At 37.4% G+C, this 15,493-nt stretch overlaps 1 protein-coding gene across 1 annotated transcript in view; it reads left to right on the top strand.

Moving 5' to 3' along the window:
* Window positions 1–15,493, top strand: part of RBM33 (RNA binding motif protein 33) — a 212,209-nt gene that overhangs the window by 170,896 nt on the left and 25,820 nt on the right. Inside the window, exons 16-17 of the mRNA XM_006887685.1 lie at window positions 10,450–10,659; window positions 14,583–14,771. Of these exons, the coding sequence (XP_006887747.1) occupies window positions 10,450–10,659; window positions 14,583–14,771 (399 nt within the window). The remainder of the gene's footprint in view (window positions 1–10,449; window positions 10,660–14,582; window positions 14,772–15,493) is intronic.

A 15,493-nucleotide genomic window follows, 5' to 3' on the forward strand; every position in this document is an offset into this window, starting at 1 on the left:
GGGTGAGCAATCTTGTCCTGTCATTTGCTTCCTCTGAAAACCACCTGAAGGGTTAACTTTGAGTAGATTCCAAAACAATGGGATTGATCAGAATCTGTTTGGCACTTTACCACCACCCACATACTTTATTAGCTAATCCCAATTAGGGTATGCTTGTTCTTACATTTCATTTTTTTGTCCCTAGGATTTAGGATAATTTCAAGTGAATCATAATTAGTTATTAAATCTTTATTAAAATAATTGAAAAAAAATAAGTGACTCTTTTCCAAAATATAGACATGGTGTATAGTTTTTTGTTTTAATTGATGTGCTAAGGGAGGTATTAGTACAGTAGACTTGCACATACGTCTTTTTAAAAAAAGTTCTTTCTTTTATAACATTTTAATTTCATTCAGTCATTTATACCCATTTTATAGCATTAATTAAAATACATTAATATAACCAGGTAATTACAATAGCTGATCAATAAACTAACTGTTGCTTTTCCCTTCCCCAAACATACCTATTTATTAATTTTTCTTTTACTCTCCCTCCCTATCCCTGGTAACTTCCTAAAATTAATTCTGTGTGTAAACCGATCCATAGTTTGTAGTTATTATTTTTCTTAAAATAGTGACCATCTCCCATAATAAGCCTTTTGTGACTGATGGTAAGGAGCTGTGCTGCCAACCCATAAGCATGCAGTTCAAGTCCACCAGCTGCTCCATGGGAGAACGATGGGCAGTCTCCTTCTATACGATTTACTGCCTCTTAAAACTTGCTGGAGGTCAGGTCCATAACAACCAAATTTTGCTTAGCATAATGCCCTCTAGGTGCATCCATATTTTGCATTGTTTCATGTTGCAGTCTGTGTGGTGTTGCTGAATTCTTTGATTCAACTTTTCTGTGCTGGGTTCATTTTGTTTATAGCTTTCTTTTCTTCCTTGCCATTGTGTTAGTGTTTTCTAAATCTTTATGACTTTTTTCCTTTTCATTCTGATGAGATGGTTTGCTGATCTCCTTGGAGGTTAGTTATTTTATTCCCAAATCTAAAACTGTTCACTTTAACTTGAAATCTCTTTGATATCAAGGAGATTGAGTTTCTCCACATAGACATTCCCTAAGTACACTTCTTATTCCTTCTTTTTGCATTGTTGTTATTATATACAGATTTATATACCTTGCTTTCTGTTTTTAGTCTTGTATAGTTAATGTGTGCCATCAAGTTAGAACCAACTGTGGGTTTTCAGAGGCAGTAAATCACACAGGAGAGGATTGTACGTCCTTCTCCTGAGGAGCAGCTGATAGGTTCAAACCTTTGGGATTGCAGCACAGCTTTTTACCACTAGGCTACCAGGGCTCCTCATCTTGTATGTTTATGATGTTTTATTTATTTCTGTGTTGGAGCTCTGGCAGCATATTCTCTAGGGAATTGCACTGGTAACCCCAAAGGCTATGCCTCTGTCATTAAAATGTAACTTCATCTCTCAGGGAGGAAAATGGATAATCTCCCATGCAATTTGCAGCCTTGGAAATCTGCTGGAGGGTCATATGAGTTAGTTCCAACTTGACAGCGTCTGGGTCCATTTCTGGGTGAGGTCCTGCTTGTTAATATCAGATTATTATCTGTCATTGTGGGTGTTGGTCCATTTCTGGTAGAGTGGATCTTCTTAAAAAGTTTTCACCAATTTCTTTTTGGTCCCATTTATCTGGAAATGTACTAAGTTGGCCCTTTCCTTTCCAAGTTTTCTGTTGTCCTTTGCCTTCTTGCCTGTGTGGTTTTTCCTGAGAAATCAGAGTTTAGACTTCTTGGTTCTCCTTTGTAGATAATCCTTGGTTTTCCTTGAGCTGCTTTCAGTATTCCTTCTTTAATTTTTTAAAATTTGATTGTTTGTCTTGGTGTGGTGGGTTTTGTTGGTTTTTTTGTTTTGTTTTTTTAAGGGGTCTGTTCTGTTTGGCATTCACTTACCTTCTTGAATGCATATTTTCTCTGTTTTTGTAATGGTTTTCGTAATGCAAAACTTTCTGCTAGCAAATCTTGAGCCATTTTCTCTGTGCTTTTTTGGTCTAAGTACTTTGATTATAAAAGTAACATTTATTGTAGATAATTGGATTATACCCATAAGCAAATGTTAGATAAGTGTAAAAATAACCAACAAACTATTTATGCTATTTGTTACTATATTTTCTAGTCTTTTCATGCAAAAAATATTGTATCTATCAAAGCTCTTAATAATTTTACTAATGCACTGTAAATCCTGCTTTTTTAATTTTCTGAATGGAAATATTCATGCCATAAATCCATGGTGGTGACTTAATGAATGATGAGACACAGGCAGAGATCACCATCTAACTTTAGTCGATGTTATTCACATGAACTCAAGCTATGTTTGCTAGTTCCTGGGCATGCAGATAGAACTGTTACTGATTTGCTGATTTTTGGCAGAAGTTAACTTTGTGTCCTGGCCTTTGGCAGTTCTTGTGAGCATGTAAGTAGGACAGGTAAGGCTGATACTGGCCAAATAGATCTTAAATGGAAGTGATTCAAACATAAGACTTTAGAATCTGAATCTGTAAAGGAGAATTAACATAAAGGACATAAGTGGACTACAAATAGCGAAAGATACTCTAGAGGCCAAATAGTAAATGAAATAGAGTCTAAAAAAATTGGTTTTGCCATAGAAGTAGATGATAGCTGGGAATGGGTCAGGATTATTCAATGGCAGGTTCCCAAAAGAAAGATGAGAGCAGATAATCAGACCTTACTATCTTCTTGGCCATATCTTTCTGATAGCTGAGATTTGCAGAGTTGACTAATTGGAATTTGGCCTCATTTCCTTCCTGTTCTTTTTTGCTGGTAAAGGTGCTAATCAGCACTAAAATGGCCAAAGGTCAAATAACACCAAAGAGGTAGAAATAGATGGCATGGATAATACTGATTAATCACTTATTAAATAAGATTTCTACACTCCAGTCTTCTTTCTAAAAGATAAACTATTGTTCATACTTTCCATACAATCTTGTTTGTTTTTATTTTTTTTCCCCATTGGTACAAATTTCCTTTCTCCAGGCCTCCTTGCAATGCACCCCTTGTTTCAGATTATTGTTATACATAGAATGCCTAATCATAGAATGCTCTTCAGACAGTTCTTCCCCTCATCTGATCTGATGCAGTATTCATTATCCATGCTTTTCCCATTCAGTCCCCAACCTCCCCATGTCTGTCCTGTTATATAACAACATTGTTATCTGGTATTTGCCCTCTGGCTGAGATATTTCACTCAGCATATGTTTTATTAGTTCATTGTTTTTCAATGCTATGTAATATTCCATTGTGAATGCACCATGGTTTTTCTATCCATGTATATATTGATGGACCTTTTCAATAAAATCTTAGTGGTTAGAATTGATAACTTCCAAAGAAATTACTTTTCAAGCAGTCTTAAACGCAACTTTTAAATTTGGATTAAGATAGTTGTTTTGTTTAGCAGAAGTTATGAATAAGTTTTAATGAACAAAAGTATCTGTATGAAGTAAAAGGTTTCTAGTCTGTTGTTCCGAGGGATCTTTGATGTCTTAGTGGTAAGGAGTTGCACTGCCAGTGCAAAGGTACCCAGTTTAAATCCACCAGATGCAATGAGGGAAGAAAATGAGTATCTCCTCCCTTGTGATTTACTGCCTCTGAAAACTCTCTGGAGGGCCGGCTGTGTGTTGCTTCCCACATAACGATAAACAGCAACAACATACTCATTAAGAGCTGAACTCTTCAGAAGAGTGAATAAAAAATTAAATCAGATATAACTCACCTGTAATTAAGAATCAGAATTTGCTGCCCCGTCGTGGGTAATAGGTGAATCTACTTTGTCTTTACCAAATCAGGGGCTTCAGTCCTCCAGTAAATGTCAAAGAATCAGGCTTCACCCAGATGTTTTACAAACCGAAGCCAGCAAAGAACCTTTCAAGCTTACATGTAACCCTAGCAGTCTCACTTTAGTGATCTACTCCTATTTAAACCAGTAGATACATGTGATAGAAATTGGAGGATCTTGTTATACCTGATCCCCATAGAAACCAAGGACATTGGCTTCTTCCACTAGAAGCCAGTTAGTTTTGCTTTTTGAAGATTTTCTCAAACCTGACTAATCTCAGGAAGGTGGATTTTTGAAAGAGAGATCATGCGAATAATTGAGCTGTGATAACTGTGTATTAGAAAATCAAAAGAATATACAACACTTTTTCTTTCATGCAACTCAGGGAACCAGAGTTAGGATGTCTGGCTACTCTGGTCTGTTTAAACTTAAAAATTTTGTTTTAATCTTATCTGTGCAGACTCAATTTAGAATTATATAGGAAATATTTTAGATTTAAGTTGTTTCTTTGCAAAGAATCCTTGCTGATGTAGTTTGTAATGTAACTGAAAGGTCAGTAGTTTGAATCCACCAAGCACACTCTTCAGGAGAAAATGGGTCATCTCCTCTCATAAAGAGGGCCCTTTTGAATGAGAACTGACTCAGTGGCACTGTTACAGTTTTGTTTTTTGTGTACTTTGTATGCTTGCCATTATGAAAGAATACTGCAGAGAATAAATGAGCATTGCAAATATGGCACATTCTTACCTCATACGATATTAACAGTTTGATTAAGGAACTGACTGACCTAGGAACCTAGAAAAGAACAGTAGACTGTTTATTTCCTTTTACCTCTTCTCTTTTAATACAATAATCTTCACAGGAGAAATTGAGGAGCTTTAAATACATTTATACTTAGATACTTTGTATAGCATGCATATAATTTATTGTCCAGGTTTGAATTAGGTTTATGAAGATTACTGGAATAGATCTAGCATTGTTGTAATCAGTAGAAACCTGTTCAGTGAGGTCTGTGGGCTGTAAGATCAGTAACACTGCCAGTGACAGTGAAGTATGCCTTATCGAAAAGAGAATTCATAAGAGGCTGCCCTGGGACACTACACCACTGTCCTTCTGTGTATCCTGACAATGTTATCTGTCTTCTCAGTGAGGAGTATCAAATGTCTGTCATGAGTACAGAAATTAATTTAATGTCACCTGAAGACATGCAATTAATCTTTTAGAGGTTTTCATAATACCTTTACAGAAAGAGTTGCCAGTTTGGCGGATTTGGATTTTAGGGTTTAGACGAAGATAAGGAAAATTAATTTTTCATCAGGGTTAATACAAGCTAGCAGGGCCACAAAGGCTGAGAAAAATGGTTGGGGAATTTGTCAAGTGTTGTCACTCTAGAATAATGCCGCTTAACGTCTGATAGGTATAATCAAGAGTTGAGATTTCTATAGAGAGGGATTAATCAATTTGCCAACGAATGAATGCAAGTCAGTGATATCTCTTCTTTATGGGGTTTAAGAATGAAAATAAGATTTGATCTGTCAAATTGCAAGAAGGTCTGACAGTATCAATAGGAGTTTTTATCTATACATTTAAAGCATTTATTATAAATAAATTTGTCCTGCTAATGTTGGTGGCAACAAATCTCATTTTTTGTCATGATTAAGCTGATAAAAAGTAGTCCCTAAATTTAAACCATAAGCAAACTCTTTGCTGTTACATCAGTTCTGACTCAGAGCAATGCTGTTGGACAGAGTAGAACTGCCCTGGAGGGTTCCCAAGGCCATGAATTTTTAGAGTCAGACTGCTAGATCTGTCCCCTACAGAGAGGTTGGGGGAGTTTAAACTGATGAACTTGTGGTTAGCAGCAATGCAGTTAACTGCTGTGTCGTGAGGGCACCTTTTTTCCTCAGCTCTAATATCTTTTAAGAACTATTCCAAAGAGACTTTTAAAAATATCATGGGAACATTATAATTTGAGGGAGAGGAGAAATATTTTCCCATTTGTTTTAAGATGGGCAAATCTGTTTGAGAGGAATTGGAAGAGAATTAAAACCACTAATTTCAAAACGCTACCTTGTAAGGAGTTAAAATGTATACTGTACAACCTTTAGACATTTCCAAAGTAATTTTTAAAGGAATAGAATGTAGCCTGCTATATGTGGACCAATTACTTGTTTACAATAAGGTGACAGATTGTTAAAATTCCTAATTTATTTGAATTGACATATTTTTAATTTTTAGTTAATTGCTCATAATTCTAATATCACTCAGCATTATAAATATCAGCATAGGTTATGGAAGATGTTAGTAAATGAATGGATTCAACTTGCCTTGTTTCTTATCTTTATGTGTATGTGAATATATGTATGCAAAGAAATTTATGGCTACAACCTAGTAATAATAGGCTGACCATTTTCTTGTGTTAATTAGAATAACCCCAGAATTTCAGTTTCTCTGTAGAATCTAATTTTTATTCTGCTGATTTGTGAGAAAGTAATTGTTCTATCAACTAAAAAAAATTGATAATATTCACAAAATGAATGTTACATATATTTAAACCTGCTTGCTTTGTAATTCTGCCTTCAATTAAAATGGATAGTCAGTTTTATTTGATGGTGTTTAATCTCTTTTTTTCAACTCTTGTGGAAAATCTATTTGATAATTAAAATCTTGAGAGTGCCTTAGAAATTTCAATTTTTATGAAGCTTTATTATATAACTACAGAAAATATAAAAACCTATCTTGAACATAAATGACTGTAATCCTTACCCAGACCTTTCATTTTAATAAGCAAAAGGTAGGAACAGTTTTTCCTAAAAGTCCAGCAGTCTTCTCACTTTCTGTGTTCACTCCTTCATTCAGCAGATATTTATTTTATTTCTTTATATACCAGACTGTATTCTCTAACTGAGGTTACTGTGGTGAACAGTGCATTTTGTAGGGCTTCTATTATAATAAAAATGACCACTTTGAGTAATGATAAATGGTGTGAAGTACAGTGAACCATTCCAAACTTTATGTCCAGGAGTGCTGTGTTAAGTACGGCCACCTTGAATGAACAAGCCATGCAAATATGTGAAGGAGCTCTCAAATCCCTAGTGCTGGGGTAAGGTTTGGTGTTGGGGAAGTAGTAAGAAGGCCAGTGTAAGTGTAAGAAAATAAATGAGATAGAGCAGTAGGAGACAAGGTTTAAATTCATGGAAAAGGTTTAATTAATTATTTTTCTTTTTTCTATGTTGACAGGCCATATCTTAGTTCTAAATAAGCATGTTAGATTATGACACCAAGGACTGCTTCTTTATAATATAAGAATTAATATTCTCTTACATAGGAAAATCTACATTTCTTTCAGCACAGATGAGGAAAAAACCAGGATTTTTTATAATAATTCTTTCTGGACATTAAATAGGGATCAAGCATACTTGTTAAAAGCTTTTCCTTAAATGATACATTTTCAGTCTTCTTATTGTGCATGAATATTTATCATTATAGTTAGTCTATCTTAACTAAATAACAAGGAGATTTTTTGTTATTTGGGATGCTTAGTGAATGTATTCTTTTTCAATTTCCAGTTTAAAAATCATCAGATTAGTACAGTGTTACATATTTATCACCCAAATCCCTGTACTCTTTGTATAATTGACAATAGTAATACTCTACTTCTGGTGCAAGTTAGTCTTTTTAGATGAGAATTTACTATATAGCTATATCTGATGTTTTGAAGATTGTTGTTATGTACCATTGAGTTGGAACCAACCTATACCTGATCATCCAGTGGCTTTTCTGAGGCATAGAATTGCACAGAAGATTGTCCATCCTTCTCCCATGGAGCAACTGGTGGATTTGAACCACTTGCGTTTAAGTGGGCATTGCAACTCTCTTAACTGCTAAGCCACCAAAGCTCCCTTGTTTTGTTAAAAATACATAAATTATCAGAATACACACCCTTGTTATCTATCATATTAGACATGAATCATTGTTTTTAGGCCAGTTTTGTTATAAAAATTACAGGCCATTCCCAGATTACAAACATCCAGTTTAAGGACAATGCATACTAATTGCCCTTTCCCTTTTTATTTGTGATTGGAGTGAGCACAGTGGCTCTTCTCAGTAACTCATACACTTTGTTTCTGCACATTGGTTACAGCCGCAGCATTCCTCCTACCTCACCTCTTGCCAAGTGTTACACTTGGCTTGGCTTTTCTTTATGTCTGGCATGGCTGACAGTTGTAAAGTGTGTGTAACTCCTAGTTTTACTGATCATCTCATCGGTTGATGTGTTGTTTGGCTGGAGGTGAATCAGGGTGGTGATTTCAGTTCTAGGCTTGAAGGGGACTGTTGTGTTTTTAATTTTGACCATACTAATCACTGGTACCAGACTAACCACAAAAAGAGCCCAGGTCAGAAATGTCCTGAACATTCTATCATTGTCAACATTAACCCTCCGCCCCTCCAACCTCCCATCTGTGTTCTAGGGCTTAACAGCTCGTTCAGCATGGTTAGCAGTAGTCAAGTACCGTCTTGTTGTGGTCTCAGGGCCGTGGATACTGATGTTCACATGGTCCATTAGTCCTTTGGTCTTTAAGCTTCTTCACTCTTGTTTCTGTGCATGATGCAAAACCCTTGGTTGCACCTTAGTGGCTGCTAAAAAACTCTTACACCCCCGTTGCTACGCACCTAGAGTAGGATGTCGAACATTGTGGTCTATGCTTTGCTAATATACCTTGGTGTGCCCCGAGACTAGGAAGCTGTGGTCCTAACAACTCATTCTCTTAAGGTGTTTGGTTATAGCTAAGGAAGTTTGATAGTTTTGCCTCATTTATCTAGTATATGCATGGGTCTTTTTGTGTGTAGTCTTTGCACTGATTCTGCCATGACTGTTGAAACTAAACAAGAACAGACCATAAGATTTATAATTTAGATGATTAGGTTCATTAACCAGAACAGGAAAACTTAGAATCCAAAGCCCTAGCATGGGAGACATGAAAAGAGGTGTAGAGAGCCTGCTGCCTGAGACTGGCTTATTGGTAGTATATTGGAGAGCCACATATTTAAAGTGGCACCATCTTTGAAGTCCTGCTTAAATATTAGGGACGTTTGCCTTCATTATGAAGTGATTGAAACAAACCACTCCCACTGAGTTGATTCTGAGTCCGCAATCCTGTAGGACATAGTGAAACAACCCCTAGGGTTTGTAAGGCTCTGATTTTTGCAGAAGCAGGCTGCCACATCCGTTGCCCTCAGAGTGTCTCTCCATTGTGATGTTGCCTCTTATTCCAGTGGTGAGAATTTTCATTTTCTTGATCTTCAGATGTAACCCATACTGAAGTCTGTGGCTATGAGTTAGTTCTGATTTGATGGTATATAACAGTGACACCTGTTCAGTGGCCTTCACAGTTAGGAATGAACTGCATTCATAAGCTGGGGACTCCATGAAGCCATTTCTGTAGCATAACGTAGGATTTTTTTAGTGGCCATTACAGTGTTGCTTGGCTGACAAGTGGCCCTTTTCTTAACCGTTATGCTTAGTAACTATGTGTTTACTTTTTGATGGTAAGGAGAACTGAGGTGGCATCATCTGTTTGTTTCTATTCCTAACCCAAAGACAGGGTTTTTCTGAAGGTTTGCATCTACTAGCAGCTCCTCCAAGGAAAAATGGGCAGTCTCATTCTATGTCATTTGTAACTGTTAAATGAAAGATGATAGAAGGTCTGATATGAGGCAGAAGCATCTTCGATGGCAGTTAATGAGAATTGATAGTTACAGTAGCACATTCAGAGCTACAGTGCTACAGTGTGTGAATGTGCTTAATTTCTCGATCCATTTATTTGTTGATGGCCATGTGAAGTGTTCCCATTTTCTTGTGATGGTGGTGAATACTATGAACATAAGTGTACAGTGTAACATGTTTTTAACCCAGTCCATCAGTTACTTTAACTACCTCTCTTTAATGGCTACAATAAAGTCTTTTAGATTGTTGTTGTTGTTGTTGGTTGCTGTCAAGTCTCCAGCACAACTCATAGCAACCCTATGAACAAAAGCATAAAGTCTTTCTATAACTGTTGGCATTTATCAAAGTTCATAGAATTTCCAGAGGCATGTTGTTTAGGAAGTGGATGCCACTTGTTCTTAAAACCATGTTGCTGTTGCTGTGTGCCCTTCTGACTCGCGAGCCCAAAGGCTAGAGGAGCAATACCTTGTAGTTTGTAATCGTCTCAGCCCATTACCACATTCACTGTTCCATTGTCTGTATGATTGCTGTCAGTGGGGCCGAGTCAAGGGCTCTTAACCGCAGTCTCTGCAGGAGTAGATCACTGCATCTTACCTCCTGCACCTGTCTGGTAGTTTCAAACTACCAACCTGACCTTATTGTTCACAACTGAGCACTTATCAATTGTGTCAGCAAAGCTCCTGGTAAAACGTGAGCACTGGCAAGTGGGAATAGGCCTCACTGGCTCTCATGAAAAAGTAAATTTGCTTCTTCTTGTTTGAAATGGTTTTGTTTTTTGGTTACCTAATAGCCAAGATTAACCATTCCCTTGATCTCGAGTGACTGATTTGTGTAGACAGATGATAATCAGTGTGTGATGGTGCTTGTTTCCAGCAGGGAGGAGAGAGTGACAGCTTTTTCCACCCTGAGGGCCAGCCCCAGCGGCTTCCTCTGCCTCCAGACGGGAGACAGCAGCCCACCCGGAAGGTTACTCTAACCAAAGGGACTCTGCAACAGCCGCAGCACTCACCACTGGCTGCCCACATGCAACCTGCTATTCCTCCAGGAATCAAAAACATCCAAGGAATTCACCCGGCAAAAAAGGTACTGTTGAGTGTCTTCACAGTGGAAATATAAAAGTCTGGCTTCTATAGATAGTTGGACATCCCACTGATTAAGAACTCATTTAAATGAGTGGTTGCTGTTAAACAGTAGTGATAAACAGCCCTTGGTTTTCTTTGTTCTGTTTTTGAAAACATGTGGAAGTGTTCACAGTAGAACTTTGCCTCTCATGACTTTATAATGATGCACCTAGGGTAGTAAAATCAGACCTAAACAAGCATTTGCATGTTGCCTGAAGCTCTGGGCTGTCTACACAGCCACAGTCTCTCTATCCTTCTAAGGTAATGAAGAGCATTTAGCACACTAGCACTTTCCATCCTCTGTTCATGAATACACTGAAATGACCTCATAATCCTGATCCCAATTTATTGTCAAAAAGCCCACACGTTTTGGAGATTAATTAATTTACCCAAGAATGAGCCGCTGTAGCTTTGCCTAGAGCTCCATGCTGCCTTACTGATAATTGGCGAGGTTCTTGTTCTTGCTTTAGCTTTGTACCTTAGACAGTGAAGAAGCATGAGAATCCTGCCAGAGTCTTCTTTGCGTGGGGACTAGTGGTCTCCTTTTTTGTGTGATAAGTTTCAAGTCTTCTGGCAATTACACATTGATAATGAATCATGCCCCCCTACACCCACTCCAGGGAGGAGCATCTTTCCCCTTCTCCCAAAACCTTTCCATATGAGAAGAGGAACGGAGGAGGCGAATATACCTGTTTGGTTCAGAAGCCAAGATACTCCTCATTGTGATAGATCCTAGCGAGGTATTAAAAAGGACTTCATCACCTCCCTTTGAGTTTCTTCCAGGAAGACTGCTAGTTCATATTACTACTACTAATATTAAGGCTATCATGGGTCTTTAAATTGCTTTGTGTATATTATTTCAGTAACACTTTTTGTTGTAAAAACAACCAAAATTCCATTTTTTGTAGCAACAGCCCAGAGGTACAGACACAAATTAGGTACTCTGTTGCAATAGAGTCTCTAAAAATAGTTTGAGTTTAAAATTTTCTTTTTTCTAACGTTATCCCTGAATAAATCATGATAAAGACCCTAATGAAAAGACACCTGTTGTTGTGTTTGTTATGTGCCATCAAGTCACTTGTGACTCATAGTGTCCCTATGTACAATAATAGCTCTGCACCTTGCACTATCCTGAGCCAGTCTCACTGTACCAGACATACCTACCCCCATTACTCCATTTACCATATCAGTTTATCTCATCCTGGGTCATCGTCTCTTGCACTGTCCCTCCATCCTTCCAACTGTGATGTCCCTCTCCAAGGACTGGTTGGAAACGTGCCCAAAGTATTTGAGACAGAGCTTCAGAATCCTTATCGAGAGCAACTTGGTTTCGCCCTCTCCAGGACAGGCCTATTTGTTCTTGTGCAGGCATGGTGTATTCAGTACTCTTCTCCAATACCACAACACAAAGGCATCAATAATCCTTAGTCATTGTCCACCTTTGTGATGCATAGCAAATAATTGCGAAGACCATGGCTTGGATCAGGCACACCTTGGTCTCTAGACTGATGTTGCTCTGCAACACTCTGGAGAGGTCACTGTCATCAGATTTTCCCAGTGCAATTCATATTTTGATTTTCTGACTGCTGATGCCACAAGTGTCAATTGTGGAACCAAGCAAGCTGAAATTGTTAAGAAAAGTATGGAGATAGGCAACATCCCTGACATACACCTTTTCTGATCTTGAACCATATGGTGTTTTCTTGCTCTGTTCTGAGAACTTTTTAGGTTCTGTGTAAGCACAATTAAGTGTTCTGGGATTTCCATTGTCCTCAAGGTTAGCTACAATTTGTTGCAATCCACACAGTCAAATGCCTTTGCATAGTCAATGAAACACAGATAGACATTCCTCTGGTGCTCTGTGCTGTCAGCTAAGATCCGTCTAACATTGGCTATAATGTCCCTAGTGCCGTGGCCTCTCCTAAACCCTGCTTGACATCTCATCTGGCAGTTTTTTGTCGATGTACTGTTCCAGTTGGTTTTGAATAATCTTCAGTAGGATCTTACTTTGTGCTCCAAGTGGGAGATAGTGAGATTGGCAAGGGATACAGAAGGGTTTAGGGCTGTTGTACATAGCGTCACTATGAGTTGCATGTGACTCAACAGCATATAACAACAGCAGGATCTTGCTTGTTTATGATTTTAATGACACTGTTCAGTAATTTCCACACTCTGTTGGATCACCTTTTTTTGGAATGGTAATAAATACGGATCTCTTCCAGTCAATTGGCCAGGTAGTTGTCCTCCAGATTTCTTGGCAAAACCTAGTGGCTGCATCTGTCTGTTGAAATATGTTATCAATTCCTTTTCCCATCATATTGGTGGGGAAGCACTTATATATTCATACATAAAGTACTTGAGTTTCTTTATTTTGGGTTACTCTCCTGTAACATGAAAATAATATTTTCCATCTTATTTGGCTGTTGTGAGAATTCTGTAAGAAGATATGTATTGAAAGCATGGTACCTTTATATTTGTATATAAAAATCAACAAATGCACATAAGGAAACTTGGTAGAAGATAGATTGTTGTTGTTGCTATTAATATTTTAACTGATTATTAACACTGCTTTTTAGTGGGGACTTTAAATGCTTACTTTCAATATGACTACTCTAAAAATAACCCTGTACACATTTCAGAAACTTTCTTCAGAGGAATAATTTTATCCTTCAGAGTATTAAGGCATGCTGTGATTTTGTGGTAGTTTATCTTTTTATTGATGCCCATTCACATCTTAGAGTCAGATTTCCTTGTCATTTTCTCTGTATTCTTTTTTATGACTGTTGAGTCATATCTTCTATCTAGTCTGGAATGGAATTATTGTAGAATATGAAGCATATCCAGTGTAATTCTGTTTTAGCTTCTGTGTTGCATTACTGCCCTAAGCTGGAGCAGGTCTAAGAGCACTTGGGCACAAGTACTTTATCTCATTATTTATGTAGGGGGAAAAAAAATACCAGAATTGTCCTTCTCTTAAAATATAAAATTATAGGATTTTTTTAAGATTCTGAAACCATATGTTTTAATCTGGTGTAACTTTTTTTTAAAAAAAAAATTTATTTTATTTCATTATTTTTTGTGTGTACCGTCAAATCAGATATGACCTGATACAGGAGGAGATTTTCCCTCCTTCTCCAGCAGAGCATCTAGTGGATTTGAACCATGTACCTCTGAGATTGCAGTGCAGCTTCTTGCCACTAGGCCACCAGAGCTCGCCAATCTGGTACAACTTTTAAAAGTACTAATGCTTACCTCTCACCTTAGACCAGTTAAATCAGAATATTTGGTTGATAGATCACAGTGATTTGCATTTTTTTTTTTTAAAAAAAAAAACTCTGCTAATGACTTGAATGTAAAACCTTATAATAGAATCTCATTTCAGGTTTTCAGCCTGCCAAATATGAATATTCACAAGTTAGATATGCGGTATTTTGGCTTGTGACTATAAAATCATGTATACTTTTGGAAAGTGAATTTACTAGCATTATACATAATATTCACCAAGTCCTTGTTGAAAATGTACAGGACTTTCTGTAGTGGAATCTTTAACAGTGGTTAACTGTAAGTATCTTAACACAGTTATTTTTATCTATAAAATAATTAAGGCATATTAAATGTCTGCTGCTCCAATTGCTTGGCACTAAAATAAAGGCAAACTTACCTAATTTTAATTTTTCTTTTTCCCTATCCCTAGATTTGCTGAGTATTGTTTGATAATCTCAGGCATTAAAACATTTTTCTGATACAGGATGGAAAACTAGAGAATATTCTGTTGCTTATGGTATATTTTAATTGACTCTATGTTAATTGCTCAGTTGTGTATCTTAATTTTGAAAATGGTTGACATTCCAAAACCAGAGTATAATTGCTTTTTGTTGCTGCCAGGTCATTATGTACGGGAGAGGGAGAGGAGTAGCAGGTCAGATGGGTCGAGGACGTCTCATGCCAAATAAGCAGAACTTGCGAGTGGTGGAATGCAAGCCTCAGCCCTGTGTCGTGTCTGTGGAGGGACTTTCTTCATCAACAACTGATGTCCAGTTGAAGAACCTGCTCATGTCCGTAGGACCCATCCAGGTAGAACACTGGGTTTTTCTTTCTTGCTCAAGTGCGTCAGTCCCCAAAGCTAACTTCTTGATTTTAAGTGCTATGGTCTTTGTATTGGCCATTTTATAAGAAAATATTACAGTTGAAATGAAAGATAAATTTCAGATCTATTGTGCACACTTGATGTCAGAACTTGCTTTACAAATTATCCTTTGAAACCTTGCACACATACACATGGATTTTTGTTGTTGTTGTTGTTACTGTCTTTTTAAATGTTTTGGTTGAAATAATTTTTTTAGATTTTAAAATACTTAGCTTTATTATCATCATTCCTTTTCAAACACACATGACAACATCTGTGGAGCTTCATTTGTATTTTATAAATATGGCAGCATCTTGGACTATATTTTGGCCTCTTGATGTTTGCCATCAAGTTGGAACCCTCCAGCAGGTTTTCGGAGGCAGTTTGCTGGTCTTCCACAGAGCAGGTGATTTTGACCTGCGTATCTTTGGGTTACAGTTCCTTACCACTAGGCCACCAGAGCTCCCTAATTTTAAAACTATCTAGCACTAATGCTTAACATTCTGACCTGGCTGCATATAGACCTCTATTGCTATTGTAAACAAAATTTTCCCTGATCTTTACAGCTTCTAGACTCCAGTTGCAGTGAGTCAGTGAAGGAGTGTATTGAGTTAGTTTTCCCTTAGCAGGCTGTCAGGTCGGTCTCTCTCTCTCTCTCTCTCTCTCTCTC

This window comes from Elephantulus edwardii, unplaced genomic scaffold (genome assembly GCF_000299155.1).
Source record: "Elephantulus edwardii isolate Elephantulus edwardi_28Jun2011 unplaced genomic scaffold, EleEdw1.0 scaffold00060, whole genome shotgun sequence".
NCBI lineage: Eukaryota > Metazoa > Chordata > Mammalia > Macroscelidea > Macroscelididae > Elephantulus > Elephantulus edwardii.